The sequence below is a fragment of the Galleria mellonella genome, unplaced genomic scaffold (assembly GCF_026898425.1).
Source record: "Galleria mellonella isolate WM207_F2 unplaced genomic scaffold, CSIRO_AGI_GalMel_v1 utg778, whole genome shotgun sequence".
Lineage (NCBI taxonomy): Eukaryota > Metazoa > Arthropoda > Insecta > Lepidoptera > Pyralidae > Galleria > Galleria mellonella.
In genome coordinates, this window is record NW_026442150.1 from 367500 (window position 1) to 382765 (window position 15266).

General features: G+C 39.9%; 1 protein-coding gene across 3 annotated transcripts in view; it reads left to right on the forward strand.

The window, feature by feature from the left end:
• LOC113523152 (insulin-degrading enzyme) overlaps positions 1 to 8808 on the forward strand; it is a 29472-nt gene extending 20664 nt beyond the window's left edge. For all 3 annotated transcript variants that reach the window (XM_052901267.1, XM_052901268.1, XM_052901269.1), the window contains exons 21-26: positions 233 to 390; positions 2692 to 2826; positions 3717 to 3845; positions 5435 to 5515; positions 6333 to 6461; positions 7072 to 8808. In XM_052901267.1, coding sequence (XP_052757227.1) covers positions 233 to 390; positions 2692 to 2826; positions 3717 to 3845; positions 5435 to 5515; positions 6333 to 6461; positions 7072 to 7179 — 740 coding nt within the window. In that variant the 3' untranslated portion in view covers positions 7180 to 8808. The remainder of the gene's footprint in view (positions 1 to 232; positions 391 to 2691; positions 2827 to 3716; positions 3846 to 5434; positions 5516 to 6332; positions 6462 to 7071) is intronic.
• The last annotated feature ends 6458 nt before the right edge of the window (positions 8809 to 15266 follow it).

Sequence of the window (15266 nt, forward strand, 5' to 3'; positions counted from 1 at the left end):
CAATTTCCATCAGGTGGGCCGTCAGCTTGTTTGTCATTCCAACTTGCAAAAAAGAACTTATCACCCCTCACTGGTGCCCCGCAAGCGTATACCGTTAACACAGCTGGGGTTGCTATTCCATTGTCGTCCATGTACACGGGCGGGCGGGGCCGGGACGGGCCGCTAGTAGAATAGAATAGAATAGAATTTTATTGCTAACTACGTATTGGTAAGGACGTGCTATGTGCACCAGGTGCATGGTACCTGCGCGAGGCCGTGAACCCGGTGCACAAGTCGTCGTGCGCGTCGCTGTACTACGCGTGCGGGCTGCGGGCCACGCGACACAACGTCGCGCTCGAGCTGCTCGCGCAGACCCTCGCCGAGCCCTGCTTCAGCGTGCTCAGGACCAAGGTCGGCCTGTTCTCACTCATTTTTCATTCCCTCACCATCGTCATAGCCTTTAACTGTGCTGAACATAAGCTTCCCTCTTAAGGGGGTTTTACAAGAAACTAGGGGTTCAGTTAATCGGGTCAATTCAGGAGGGGGGTAAAGAGGTTTTTTCAGGGTCGGCAATGCGCGCGTAATACCTCTAGTATTGCAGGTGTTGATAGGCTACGGTAACCGTTTATCATCAGGTAGGCCGTATGCTTGTTTGCCACCTCAGTGGTATAAAAAAAGTCGATTACAAACTCAAATCAAATTACATTTAAATTTTATTATTTTTGCATTTTATGTAAAGGGTTTTCCGTATGCGTCGTTTAGACAATACGATATTTTACAAAAAATACAGTTACATGAGAAAAAAATACAACCATATATGTATGTATGATTACAATGGTCTGTAAAACTTGTGGGCGACTGGACCCTAAACTAGATCGGATCTCAGGAATCCAGGCCCCCCCAGGCTATAAAATAGTACATTACTGCAGCGGCCAGCAACTGAGGCATTGATGGACGAACGTACAAATGTGGGCCGAGGAGTAGCCGAGGTACACATACGTGAGTCTATCAATGCCTAGTTGTAGCCAAGGCTTGTATAGTACTTTTCTCAAACAATGCGCGGAAATCAAAAACACAATTTTACTTTTTAAATTCAATGACGAATAACGTACAATAATAATCTTTTACGCGCCATATTGTTCCTTTGTTTTTTTTTTTTCAATAAACAGCATTATATTTGCAAGCCAGTTTGAAATTTAAATAAAACCTTTTATTAGTTATCTTCTTGGCAGCCATGTTTCGAAGTAAAAGGTCATTCCATTTTTAAATTACTGGACAGATATGAGTTTACATAGTAATTTATCTGGCCGCAAAACACGACAGATATGGATTTTCATACAACTTTTGCCGGCCGCTGCCCGCGTATATCTGGCCAGTACGGCAATTTTGATTTATCTCGAAGAAGATTGTCTAAATAATGCTCACATTTCCAAGCGTGTTTGAGAAATATATATTATCTATTTATAGCTATAAAGAGAATAGATTAGATAGATAGATAGATAGATAGATAGATACTCTTTATTTGTTTCCTCCAAAAGATTACAATAGTAAACTTATTATAAATATAAATAATTACATTATATTTACCTAATTAATACATAATACCATATCGAGGGTGGAAAGGGATTGTTAGCAATGCTGTTTGACAGCCCCATTTCTAGCAATACGCCCTATTAGGTCGCCCTCCACGTGGCTCCCCCTGGAAACCATCGTGCTGAATTCCACGTGTATTTATCACGATGAGCCAACTGACCTACCTTTACATCCTCACCTGTCATGTGTCCCTGGTACCTCGCCAGCGTATACCGATAGCGCAAGCGGGGTTTTTTTTTTAAAGGGTAATAATGGTATGGTAACCCCGTCTGCGCTATTGGTATACACTGGCGGGGCACCAGTGAGAGATGACAGATGAAGATGAAAGTAAGTCAGTTAGCCCACCGTGACGAATTAAACTAGAATTAGTCACGATGGTTTCCAGGGGGAACCACGTGGAGGTCGACCTGACAGGGTATATTGCTAGTAATTGAGCTATTTGACCCCATTACTAACAATCCCTTTGCCCCCAAAAGCGCAGGCGGGGTTACCATATCATTATGATCCATTAAAAAAAATACCACATCGAAATCGGTTATTAGTGTTGTGGTTGTGTTTTGATCTTAAAACTAAACGCTGAATCGATTTTGATTAAACTTGTATGAGACCAATGTGTAATTATATCTTTTTAGAGCAATTTCCCAACCTTTTTTATGCCACGCCCCACTTGAACATTTCCAAAATTTTTACGCCCCCATACATAATTTTTCCCGACAAAGTTTACTCGACGACTCTAATTGCCCAGTTGATATTTTGGTAACGTCAAACGAAATTATACCTAATAAATATTTACAGCATTTTTTTTGTTTTACTTTTTTTTTGTTGTTAAATTTGGCACCGATATCTACTAGTAGCGTTGCATTTAAATGGCTTTTTTAATTGCATTATTTTTTAGTCCATTTTTTAATTGCCTCCCCTAACTATCAAATTGCCCCCCTGTGGGGCGTGGGCCCCACGTTGGGAAACACGATTTTAGGTGAAAAAAATCCGAATCGGTTCACAATTGAAGGAGTTATGTGGTGACAAACGTAAAAATGAAATTCAGCCGAATTGAAAACTACCTTGTTTTTTAAACCGGTTTAAAAAAAAAACAAATCAAATGTCCTCTCCTCTTTACAGGAGCAACTCGGCTACATAGTCTTCAGCGGGGTGCGGCGCTCGAACGGCGTCCAAGGGTTACGCGTGATCGTGCAGAGCGACCGCCACCCGGCCTACCTCGAGCGCAGGATCGACGCCTTCCTCGCCGGCTCGCAGGTAAACCGTGGCTTAGGTCGAGCCATCACCAAACCACTACATATTGGGAGAAAGGGATTGTTAGTAATAGAGACTGAGAATCCAGGTCCAGATCGACCTCCTCGCGGTCTCCTTGGAAACTATCATGGTTAACTCCTGATGAATTCATCATGATGGGCTAATTGGCCTGTTTTCATTCTCATCTATCACCCTTCACTGGTGCTCCGCCAGCGTATCACGTTAGCGCAGGCGGGGTTACCATACCATTTTCACCCATCAAAAAAGAACCACTACATATTATAAGACAAAGTCCCAGCTGCGTTTGTTTGTCTGTACGTTCACGATAATCTCGAAAACCACTCGGATGGATTTCCGAACACAGTGATTCCTGATGAAGATTCAGGTGTTTAATTCTTCAAGGTTCTTGTGTAAATATGGTTAAAATATGACGACGTATGTTGAGGATGTCGGAAAAAGTGTGTAATATATAGCAATATTTATATATTTTAGTTGCAATATCTATATACCGGTCCAATAACAAATATTTTTTTTTACAACTTAGAATGTCAAACAAGCTGACGGCCCACTTGATGGAAAGTGGTAACCGTCGCCTATACACATGAGCAGTACCGTGGACATAACAGAGTGTACCGTTTCGCCCATGATACCCCCAATGCGTTGCCATCCCTGAGGACTCAGGTGTTATTCCTCTGTACCATGTAAATTCACGCCATATCCCACCCCTCAAACCGTAACACAGCCATGCAAACACAACTGATTCACGGTAGAAACACGAATGAGACAGAGGTACCCAAGCAATCGACTTTTGTACAAAGTCTCCCTCTGGTAAAGTCATAATCAAGCCGTTAACGTAAACGAGGCCAGCATTCCATTTCCACGTGTGTCCACAGTCGTACCTGGAGGACATGTCTGAGGAAGAGTTCCTGAAGCACAGGGCAGCCCTCGCTGCACAGAAGTTGGAGAAGCCGAAGCGGATGTCGGCGCGCGCCTCGCAACTGTGGGGGGAGATCACCGCTCAGGTCTGTGCTCTCGATTCGATTGTTATATATAAAATTCTCGTGTCGCGGTGTTTGTTACCAAACTCCTCCGAAACGGCTTTACCGATTTTTATGAAATTTTATGTGCATATCGGGTAGGTCTGAGAATCGGTCGACATCTATTTTTCATATACCTCAATGATAAGGGTGACCCACCCCTGAATATTTTTTATTTATTTTTTTAACAATTTTTTTTATTTTTATTTTATTATGACTAAGCATTGAAAAATACATACAAATACAAATTTTCACGCTTTTACCATCGAGCCCTGTTGTTTAATCGCGATTTTTATATGCCGCAATAGGGTTGCAAGATGGCAATCGAATGTAATAATTGTAGTACGATATATTTTCATGTATAGTAATAGAAATAACGTATATGGTAAAACAACGTTTGTCGAGTCAGCTAGTTTATTTATAATATTTCAATGCATGTTTTAACGAGCTTTACAGATTTACTAATGCACTAGCTAAAACTTAAAAAATCCAACATTTTAATAAGACATACATACATACATACATATCTGTCACACCTGTCTCCCATTACGGTAGGCAGAAACAATGGAACGCCAAATGCTTCGATACAAACAAACCTCTTTCGCTTCTTCCACATTCATCAATCTTGTCATACACGCTCGCCGGTTACGGGTACTTTTAACTTGGCCCTTCTTCAGCACGTCGCCTATTTGGTCGACATACGTCCATCTAGGGCGGCCCCTACCGACATCTCCATTCATTCTTGCTCGATAAATCTCTTTCGTAATTCTTCTTTCATCCATCCTCTCCAAATTCATTCTCATTCCTTTAATAAGACAATAATGGAGAAGTAATAATAGAAACCTTAACCCCGGCCGACTGTGCTTCTGCCGGGGGTTATTTTTGTCTTTATACAACATAATTGTGAATCCTCATTTTTTTTGTCACGCCAACATAGACCCCTGTGGGGGGAAAGGGATTGTTAGTAATGGAGACTGAGAATCCCATTGCTAGCAATATACCCAACCAGGTCGACTTCCTCGCGGTTCCCCCTGGAAACTATCATGGTTAATTCCTGATCAATTTATCATGATGGGCTAACTGGCCTGTTCTCATTCTCATCTATCACCCTTCACTGGTGCCCCGCCAGCGTATTCCATTAGCGCAGGCGGGGTTACCATTCCATTTTCATCCAATAAAAAAAAAACATAGACCCCTGTGGAGTCTCTCGTGGATCCCTGGGGGTGGTCCCCCCCTGAACCACTTTAAAAACTATAGGTTTAAACAAGGCTAATGATCTAAGGGTTTAAGACAGCCCTCTATATCGAGGCTGTTTTGAAGAAACGGCTGCTAACGTATTCCTGGAATGTGAAGCTTTGGCCCCTCAACGTTTAGAAATCCTCGGAACGGTGAGGTCGCTCCGTGAGGCCTGTGAAGATCCCAGGAAGCTTCTGCGCTTCTGGGCGGAGCTGGGCTGACTGTACTAGTCACGACTCATATGCACCACGGCCCAAATGAGAGACTAAGCGTTGGAAATAGAGTCCAATTTACGTTACATTACATTACAAAGGTCTAAATGGTATATTTATTTTCAGGTATACAACTTCGACCGGCCCCGAGTCGAAGTGGAACAATTGAATACGATTACCAAAGCCGAACTACTGGAGTTTTATAAGGTAACTAACTAAGCGACGCGACCAGGCGTCGCACGACTTTTTGTTAAAATAAAATATAGCCCATATTACTCCCTGATAGTGTAGCTTTCTGTAGGTGAAAGAATTTTTTAAATCGGTTGAGTAGTTTTGTGAGTTCAGCCATTATATATCAGATATAGATATTAAAGTGGGTCCGCCATCAACATTTAGAGTAGGCATTGGTAATACGGATTTGGGGGGGGGGGATTGTTAGGATTGATTGAAGGATTGAAGAAGTTAGGCTGTGTTTCGGTTTGAAGGGTGGGATGTGGCGTGAATTTACAGGGTACAGAGGAATAACACCTGAGTCCTCAGGAATGGCAACGCATGGGGGGTATCATGGGCGAAACAGTATACTCTGTTATGTCCACGGTACTGCTCATGTCTTTAGGCGACGGTTACCACTTTCCATCGGGTGGGCCGTCAGCTTGTTTGCCAACTTAGAGTTGTATAAAAAAAACCTAATCTACCCTGTAATACTCAAATATTGATACCGATCCGATATCTATATATTGGGTACCCCTGTACATTGATCCATTCCAATATCGCCCATATCGGTCAGATATCTATTTTCGAATATGTTAAAATTCTGTTATCCAATATTATTTTTTGGACAATATACTTTTAATATATACGTTATTGCACCATATATATATATATATATATATATATATATATATATATATATATATATTGCTTTATATCATACATCGCTAATCCAAAGGGAGCCAATATACATATATCAAAGCAGCACCGATATATATCCGTGATATGGATTTAATCAATATTGTTCACACAGAAACACATAAGCGAAAGCTCCCCCGAGCGGCAGAAACTGTCAGTGTACGTGATATCGACGGCAGAGGGCGGCGCGGGCACCATACAAGAGAACGGGGACGTCGAGAATGGGGAAGCGGACCGGAAAGAGGTTAGTGCTTAAAAGTTTTTAGTTTTATTTGCAATTTACTTTTTTTTATACAACTTAGAATAGCGTACAAGATGCCGGTGCAGCTGATGGAGAGTGGTAACCGTCGCCTATAGACATGAGCAGTACCGTGGACATAACAGAGTATGCTGTTTCGCTTTTTACATTTACATTACTTAGTTAATATGTTTAGGTTTATTTTTTTTTTCAATGGATGATAATGGAATGGTAACCCCGACTGCGCTATCGGTATACGCTGGCGGGGCACCAGTGGAGGGAGACAGGTGAGGATGAAAAGGCAGGTCAGTTAGCCCATCGTGATGAATAAACTTGGAATTCAACACGATAGTTTCCAGGGGGGACCACGTGGAGGTCGACCTGACTGTGTATTGCTAGCAATGGGACTAGTAATCTGTATTACTAACGATTCCTTCCCCCCATGAGAGCAGGTCAGTTCGCCTATCGTGAAGAATTCAACGATTGTTTCCAAGGGGACCCGCGTGGAGATCGTGCTAGCATTGGTGCTGTTTGATCCCATTACTAATAATCCCTTTCCCCCAGCTTGAGATGCAAGCGATTGGTTTAAATTAGGAGGCACTTATTATTGTTTCAGCCAATCAAGATAACAGACTTGGTCGAGTTCAAGTCACGGAGGCGGCTGTACCCTCACGCGGCGCCGTTCGCAAACATACCCAGGAAAGGAGCTCAATGTAAACTGTAATGTGCATAGCGTGGCATGCCATATCCACAGGCGTAGTCACGGGCAGGCGGTGATCCAGCCCTCCAAAGAGTTTACGGTCACAGTCACCCGAAAATCGATCAAGAACGAATCGAAGTAAGGCTCATCATCGATATAGGCATCATTTACATCATATCATAACTGTCCACTGCTGTCCACTTCCCCATATTTTGGGGGTGGGGGGGGGTCACCAATAGTTGCTACGCTGCAGTGATGTTTAAAGACGCTGCTGCTCATCCCTAAGCCACCATCATCATGTCAGCCTTGAACTGTCCACTGCTGAACATAAGCCTTCCCCTAGGAAAGGTTTTGCCAGTAGTTGCCACGCTTGGCAGGCGGATTAGCCACCGCAGTCAGGCTTTAGAGATGTTTTAAGAGGGACGCTGCTGCTCATCTGTCGCTCTCCCTTAGTCGGCTCTTACGACGCCAACGAGGAAGGATGTGGTGGTCCATTCTACGCCGGGACCACACGGTGACCTTAAATACGCCAATGATGATATCTGATCATCAAATGACTCTGTATTGTAAAAACTAATTCATTGAAGTTACAATTTGTAAAGTTTAAAATAGGTTACTCGGGAAGTGTTCTACCAGGAATCGGAACATTTTCAACTTGAAGACAATCTTCGTGGAGCATGCTGCTGGGTATGTTCATCGTCATTATCATGTCAGCCGTTATCCGTCCACTGCTGGACATAGCCTCCCACAGACTGCGAAAAAGGACGGTCCCTAGCCACCTGCATCCACTGATTTCGTTACTGACTTGACAATACATTTGAGGTCGTCGCTCACAAATTCTTTCATCTATACAAAGCAATACAATCAACGAATAACATAGGACATACGTTTTTTTTTTCGAAAATTCTATCTACCCGTGTGAAACCGGGGCGGATCGCCTAGTTAATATTATAAAGAATCTCGAGCCCCCCATACTAACTCGTCAGCTGGACGATATAGGAGGCTCGACATGTCTTGTCACTTCTCGTTCCCTGTTCCTTTGCTGAAAGTGTTCAGTTTCCCCGTAGAACCACATAGTATAAGACTATACTAGTAGTAAAACACACTTAAAAGAATGGCAACTAAACATAGATAGGATTAATGGATGATATATAGTAATGATATACTATATATTGCAGTTATAATATATATATATATTGGTCTGATAACGGATATATTAAATATCGCCTACTAATAGTAGTGGATATAAACATAATAATTCTAATCGACTAACAAGGATGTAGTAAAATATCATTTATCCAATATATACTATAAAAATGAAGGGCTCGTTCGAGATGAACTAGGCGTAGGCGAGGTAATATGGATACCGATGCGATATCTATACATTGGGTGCCTCTGGACATTGATAGCGGGAAATAGGTCATTACCCATTTCGATATCGCCCATATCGGTCGGATATCTATGTTCATTTCAATATTACATTTTAGATCATTAATATTTAATATATAGATACTGTACATAGATATTGCCCTAATATATACATACTGCTATATATTACGTCTAAGCTAACGATTCAAACTTTAGCTTATATATACTAAATAGTATAATACAGTAAGTAATAATGAAATAGCAAATAAAATATATGATTTATAATATTGTTTATTTATTTCCAAATAAAAACTGTATTTTTTTTTTATATTTATTTTCCAGTACATATTATTTTTTTATACAACTTAAAATGGCAAACAAGCTGACGGCCCACCTGATGGAAAGTGGTAACCGTCGCCTATAGACATGAGCAGTACCCATGCACATAACAGAGTATACTGTCACGCCCATGATACCTCCCAATTTTTATATTATTACTATATTGTTAGGTTTTGCATCTGAAGCGAGATTTGTCATTATATCTTTCTAAATTATTAATTTATTCATATTCATTGTGATCATTTCTTGTAATTGTTTGTATCTATAATAAGTTTACTAATGTAATCTTATGGAGGAAACAATAGAGAGTACATATATATATGTTCGTCGTGTGGTCTCGGCATGGAATAGGCCACCCCTTCCTTTCCCGTGAGTGTCGTAAGAGGCGACTAAGGGTGCGCGAGGGATGGGCAGCAGCGTCCCTCTTAAAACATCTCCAATCTCCATCTCTAATGTCCAGCAGTGGACAGTTAAAGGCCTATATATATATATATATATATATATATATATATATATATATATATATATATATATATATATATATATATATATATATATATATATAAGTACAAAATGTTTCTTTTTTATATATTTAGCACAAATTTTAAATTGTGTAACATATTTTTCTTTTTATTGAATGTAATTCAATAAATTATAGTAATATTAAAAAAATATGCAATAAAGAATGGCAAACAACCTGACTGCCCGCCTCATCGAAAGTGGTAACCATGGCAGTGAAATTATCAGGTATGGAGGCATAAAACTATAGTCCTCAGGCATAACAACGCATGGGAGGTGTCATGGGCGAAACAGTATACTCTGTTATGTCCACGGTACTGCTCGTGTCTATAGGCGACGGTTACCACTTACCATCAAGTGAGCCGTCAGCTTGTTTGCCATTCTAAGTTGCATTAAAGAAACAGTTCATGCCACAAATGTTAGTTTTTACAAATTGTTACTTGCAATATTATTGTGTGTTAATTTAAAAACAATTACTCTAATCGGTTTTGCTGAAATTCTGTACATATCTGTAGTTCTGTTGACAAGTCAAGACAAGTCTGTAGTCATATTAACCGATAACTGTCCTGTGCTGTATAAGTCTTGTCCAAAAGGGAGGTTTTGCCAGTGCTTTTGCCCTTTGGTGATGTTTTAAGAGGGACGCTGCTTCCTATCTCTCGAGCATTAAGCTTAGTTGCCTGTTACGACACCCACGGGATAAGGGGTGGTTCTACGCCTGGACTACACGGCAATACAATATCTAGTACTCAGTGTTGTAATATTTTCAAAATGGCCGCCACAACAAGATGGCGCGTGATGTGTAAATTGTCAATTTCGCTAATATGTAAAAGAAGTAGGTGACGATAAATCATACAAAATGGCCGCAGCCACAAAATGGCGGATTGCAATATAGAAGCTTGTTATTTTGAAAATTTAATTTTAAACAGACTTGTTTTGTTTTTCCTTTTTGTTTTTTGTTTATATTGTATAACGAACTTTGTGTTCCGTAAATATTGCTGCCATAAAAATAGAACTTTTTTAAATATTAAACTTGTACAATTATATTATTAAATTAAGGGTAAATAAAACAATTAATCATTAAATCATTTGTTTCTTTTCAAATTTCACCAGAGGGAGACTGTACAAAAGTCGTTTGTTTGGCCAACCCTGTCCCGTTCGTGTTTCTACCGTGAAGCAGTTGTGTTTGCATGGCTGTGTTTCTGTTTGAAGGATGGGTTATGGCAGTGAATTTACAGGGTACAGAGGTTGCCATTCCTGAGTCCTCAGGAATGGCAACAGTATACTTTGTTATGTCCATGGTACTGTTCATGTCTATAGGCGACGGTTACCACTTTCCATCAGGTGGACCGTCAGCTTGTTTGCCATTTAAAGTTGCATAAAAAAATTCCAACAACTTTCCACGGGGGGTTTTTTTTTTGGTGGATAAAAATAGTGTGGTAACCCCGCCTGCGCTAACGGGATACGCTGGCGGAGCACCAGTGAAGGGTGATAGATGAGAATGAAAACAGGCCAGTTAGCCCGTCATGATGAATTCGTCAGGAATTAACCATGATAGTTTCCAGGGAGAACCGCGAGGAGGTCGACCTGGTTGGGTATATTGCTAGCAATGGGATTCTCAGTCTTCATTACTAACAACCCCTTTCCCCCCTACTTTCCACAAGGATTGTTAGTAATGCGGACTACCAGTCCCATTGCTAGCAATATACCCTATCAGGCCGTTCTCCATGTAGTTCCCCCAGGAGATCATCATGCTGAATTCCATCTGTAGTGTATATATGCATCACGATGGGCTAATTGACTTGACCTTTCATCCTCACCTATCATCCCTCGCTGGTGTCCCGCCAGTATATACTATTAGCGCAGGCGGGGTTACTACTCCATTACCATTTATAAAAATAGTACCTACTTAGGTCTTTGAACGTCTTTGAACCTGAAGGCAGCCCTGACCAGCACGAGTGCCATGTCGTGTATGACCCTTGTTGCCACAAATACATAATTTCCACGCCGCCAGCACCTGTCTGTTGTACAATATACGATTCGATAACCTCCCCCTGATAATATTGCTTTCGTGTTAGGGTTGTCACTTTTCTAAAATTGAAAATATTTTACACGTAATGGTAAGCGGTTACCGTACTACGCCTACTATGGTAACGGTAATTAGTTGGGCCGTATGCTTGTTTTTCCATCTTAGTAGTATAAAAAAAATATATATAATAATTATTGGTTTGAATCTATTGGAAAATTAGTTCATATTGGTGTTTACAATAAAGATCGCTGTGATATCAAATTGTATTAAACATAGGTGTAGAGAAATAGTCTCTAAGTGGCCTATAAGTACTACAGTAACACAAAATGGCCGCGATTCAGTTTATTGTTTCACCCTCAAAAGAGCAAAAAACTGATATTCTGCTGTGGCCAAAAAAATACTGTATCTCTTGCAGAAAGAACTTTGAAAATGTTGCAGTTTTGTTACTTTTTAATGACAAACTGCTGGCCAGTCAACATTTGGACTATACGTAGGTTAAGTCGTTGAATTTAACTAGTATTAAGTAAGTTAGTTGACAACCCTACACGTTTAAAAGCACGTGGCAACTACACGAGACATACATAAATTATCAGCTATATCAACTAGTCGAGCTGCCGGCTGCCTGGGTCGACGTTGTGTCATGACTATCATTCGTACGGTCGATTGACCGAAAGCCAATAACTGATTTCTATTTACGAGCCGCGAACTGTATTATGTAAACTGATAAACCCAATAAAAACATAAAACGTAATACAGTAAACGCTCTATACAAGCAACTCATTTTAACCAATTTCAATAAAAAAGTTTCTAAGGAAAAAGATGTATAATAGTACATTACTGCAACGGCCAGCAACTGAGGCATTGATGGATGAACGTGCAAACGTGCAAACGAGGCACACATACGTGAGTCCATCAATGCCTAGTTGTGGCCAAGGCTTGTATAGTACTTTTCTCAAATCAAATCAATCAATCAAAATCGCGCGGAAATCAAAAACACAATTTTACTTTTTAAGTTCAATGACGAATAACAAAGAATAATAATTTTTCACGCGTCATAATGTTCCCTTGTTTTTTTTTTTTTTTTTCAATAAACAGCTTTCAGCGCGCTGCCGGCCTTTAAAAGGCCGGCAGCGCGCAATGCCTTTAGTGTTGTGGGTGATCATGGGCGAGGGTAGTCACTTACCATCAGGTGAGACGCATGCTCGTTTGAGCCCTTTGTTATAAAAAAATAAATAAAAAAACTTATAAGTACTCGTTCTACTATTTTGCCTTGTATTTTATTTGTTACCTGGTCCCGGCATAGAATGAGCTACCCTTTTCAATTCCGTGAAAGTCGTAAGAGGCGATTAATGTTGGTATGGCAATTAATAATGGAATGGTAACCCCACCCGCGCTATCGGTATACACCGGCGGGGCGCCAGTGAAGGATGATAGGTGAGGATGAAGCAGGCCAGTTAGCCCATCTGTTGGGTTGTTAAACCCCGGATCTCTCGGTACGCGACATGATGAATTTATTGTTGCTATGTTGAGACATGACACGGATATCGTTGCTATCAATGAAACTTGGCTTAGAGAGGGCGAGGAGGCGCGTGCACCCACAGTACCTGGATACCGATTACGTCATATCCCGCGACCCTCTAACGTGCGTGCGCGAGGCGGAGGAGTTGGGTTTTATATTAAACGAGGAGTTAACGCGCGGACTATTACTCACCCATGCGCACCTTCTGTCGAGCAAATGTGGCTGAGTCTTAATCTCAATGGTACCAAGTTAGCTATTGGAACGGCATACCGCCCGCCGTGGCTTAATGTAGATACATTTATAGATGCCCTTAGTGAATCTATCTCAACTCTGGGTAATTTTGATGATATTGTTTTGTTGGGAGACTTCAATGTAAATCTTTTAAACAGTTCTGATATTAACACAAGGAAACTTTTTGACTATTTTAATTGCATTAATCACACACAATTTGTTAAAGAGCCTACTCACTTCACTGATCACAGTGAAACATTAATAGATGTGGTATTCTCAAATATGAACGTTTCCAATGTTGATGTAAATTATATTCCTGAACTTAGTAGTCACGCATTAGTCACCTGTGTTCTTAATGTTAGAAAACTGAAACCACGTCCCAGGACGTTTACTTGTAGATCCTTAAAGAACATAGATCTTGACTGGTTTAATGAAGATGTTAATTCTATTCCGTGGGAGGATTTTAAATATGAAAATGTTAATTGTATGTTGGATGCATTTAATAGAAATATATTGGGTCTTTTTGATAAACATGCTCCGATAAAACGTATACAAATGAAACAACGTTCATATCCTTGGATAACCTACACTATTAAAGAAATGATTAATTTGCGAGATAAGGCGCATACTAGGAGTAAAGTTACTAATTTAGAAACGCACAAAAAATACTACAAAGAATTAAAAGACATTGTTAGTACAGCTATTCTTAGGGAAAAAGCCGCATATTTTAATGATAATATCAATAAAAACTTAAATAATGCACGTAACTTATGGAAAAATATCAAAAATAATGTAGTCAATTTTCACAAAAAAGATTTTGAACTTCCCGCATATTTGAATAAACCTAATAGCTTAAACCAACATTTTCTTAATCTTCCTGGAAAAGAAGATGCTGACAGTAATTTAATTGATTATTTTAAAAATAATACTTTTGGTTCTGCTGTATTCACCCTAAAACCAGTAACTGAAACCGCAGTTTACAATATAATTAAATCTTTTTCATCGAATGCGCAAGGCGCTGACTGTATAACTTTGGATATGATTATGATTACATTACCCCGTACATTAAATATAATTACTGCCATAGTAAATAAAAGTATTGAAAGCGGTGTGTTTCCTGATTTATGGAAATTAGCCAAAGTTAGACCTATTCCAAAGACGCAACATCCAAAGGATTTTAAAGATTTACGGCCTATTAATGTTCTACCTTTTATGTCTAAGGTTGTTGAAAAGGCTATTTGTATACAAATGACAAGATACCTCGAATCAAACAGTATCTTACCTAAAAAACAATCCGGTTTCAGAAAGTCTCGTAGTACTACCACTGCTTTATTGGATGTGGTGGATGATATTTTGACTGCGCGGGATGGTGGTAATGGTACAATATTAACACTGCTAGATTTCTCACGTGCATTTGAGACTATTAATACCTCACTCCTATTATCAAAGCTAGCCTTTTATGGATTTGATAATAATGCTTTGCGTTGGTTTGCCAGCTATCTTTACGGCCGCACACAGTATGTTGAAACTAATGATGACAGTGGCAATGTGTCAACCTCTGCTACATTATCTGTAAACAGAGGAGTCCCACAGGGATCTATACTAGGGCCTATCCTTTTTATTTTGTATACGACTGATATTACTTACACTATTCAAAATTGTAATTATCATTTATATGCTGACGACCTTCAATTATACATATCTGTAAAACCGGATACAACTGAGTCGGTAGTAAATAGAATAAATGAAGATCTGAATCGCTTAGCCTCTTGGTGTGAACAAAATTGTTTAGTTGTTAATCCCAGTAAGTCGAAGTTCATATTATTGGGCTCCAAACGTCAAGTAACTGATATTAATGCACGTAAACCACAAATCGTTTTGTCTGGAAATCATATAGAACAAGTGACATATGCACGAAATTTAGGTCTTGTTATGGACGAGAGATTACAATTCGAAAAACATATTTTGGATATCATGCGTAATTGTTTTTACAGACTAAAAGTACTGTACAGGCTGCGCGAATCCTTATCTGTTGATATTCGAATCAAACTGTGCGAAGCGTTAGTGTTGTCTAAGTTTAATTACGCTGATAATGTGTTTGGGGAGTGC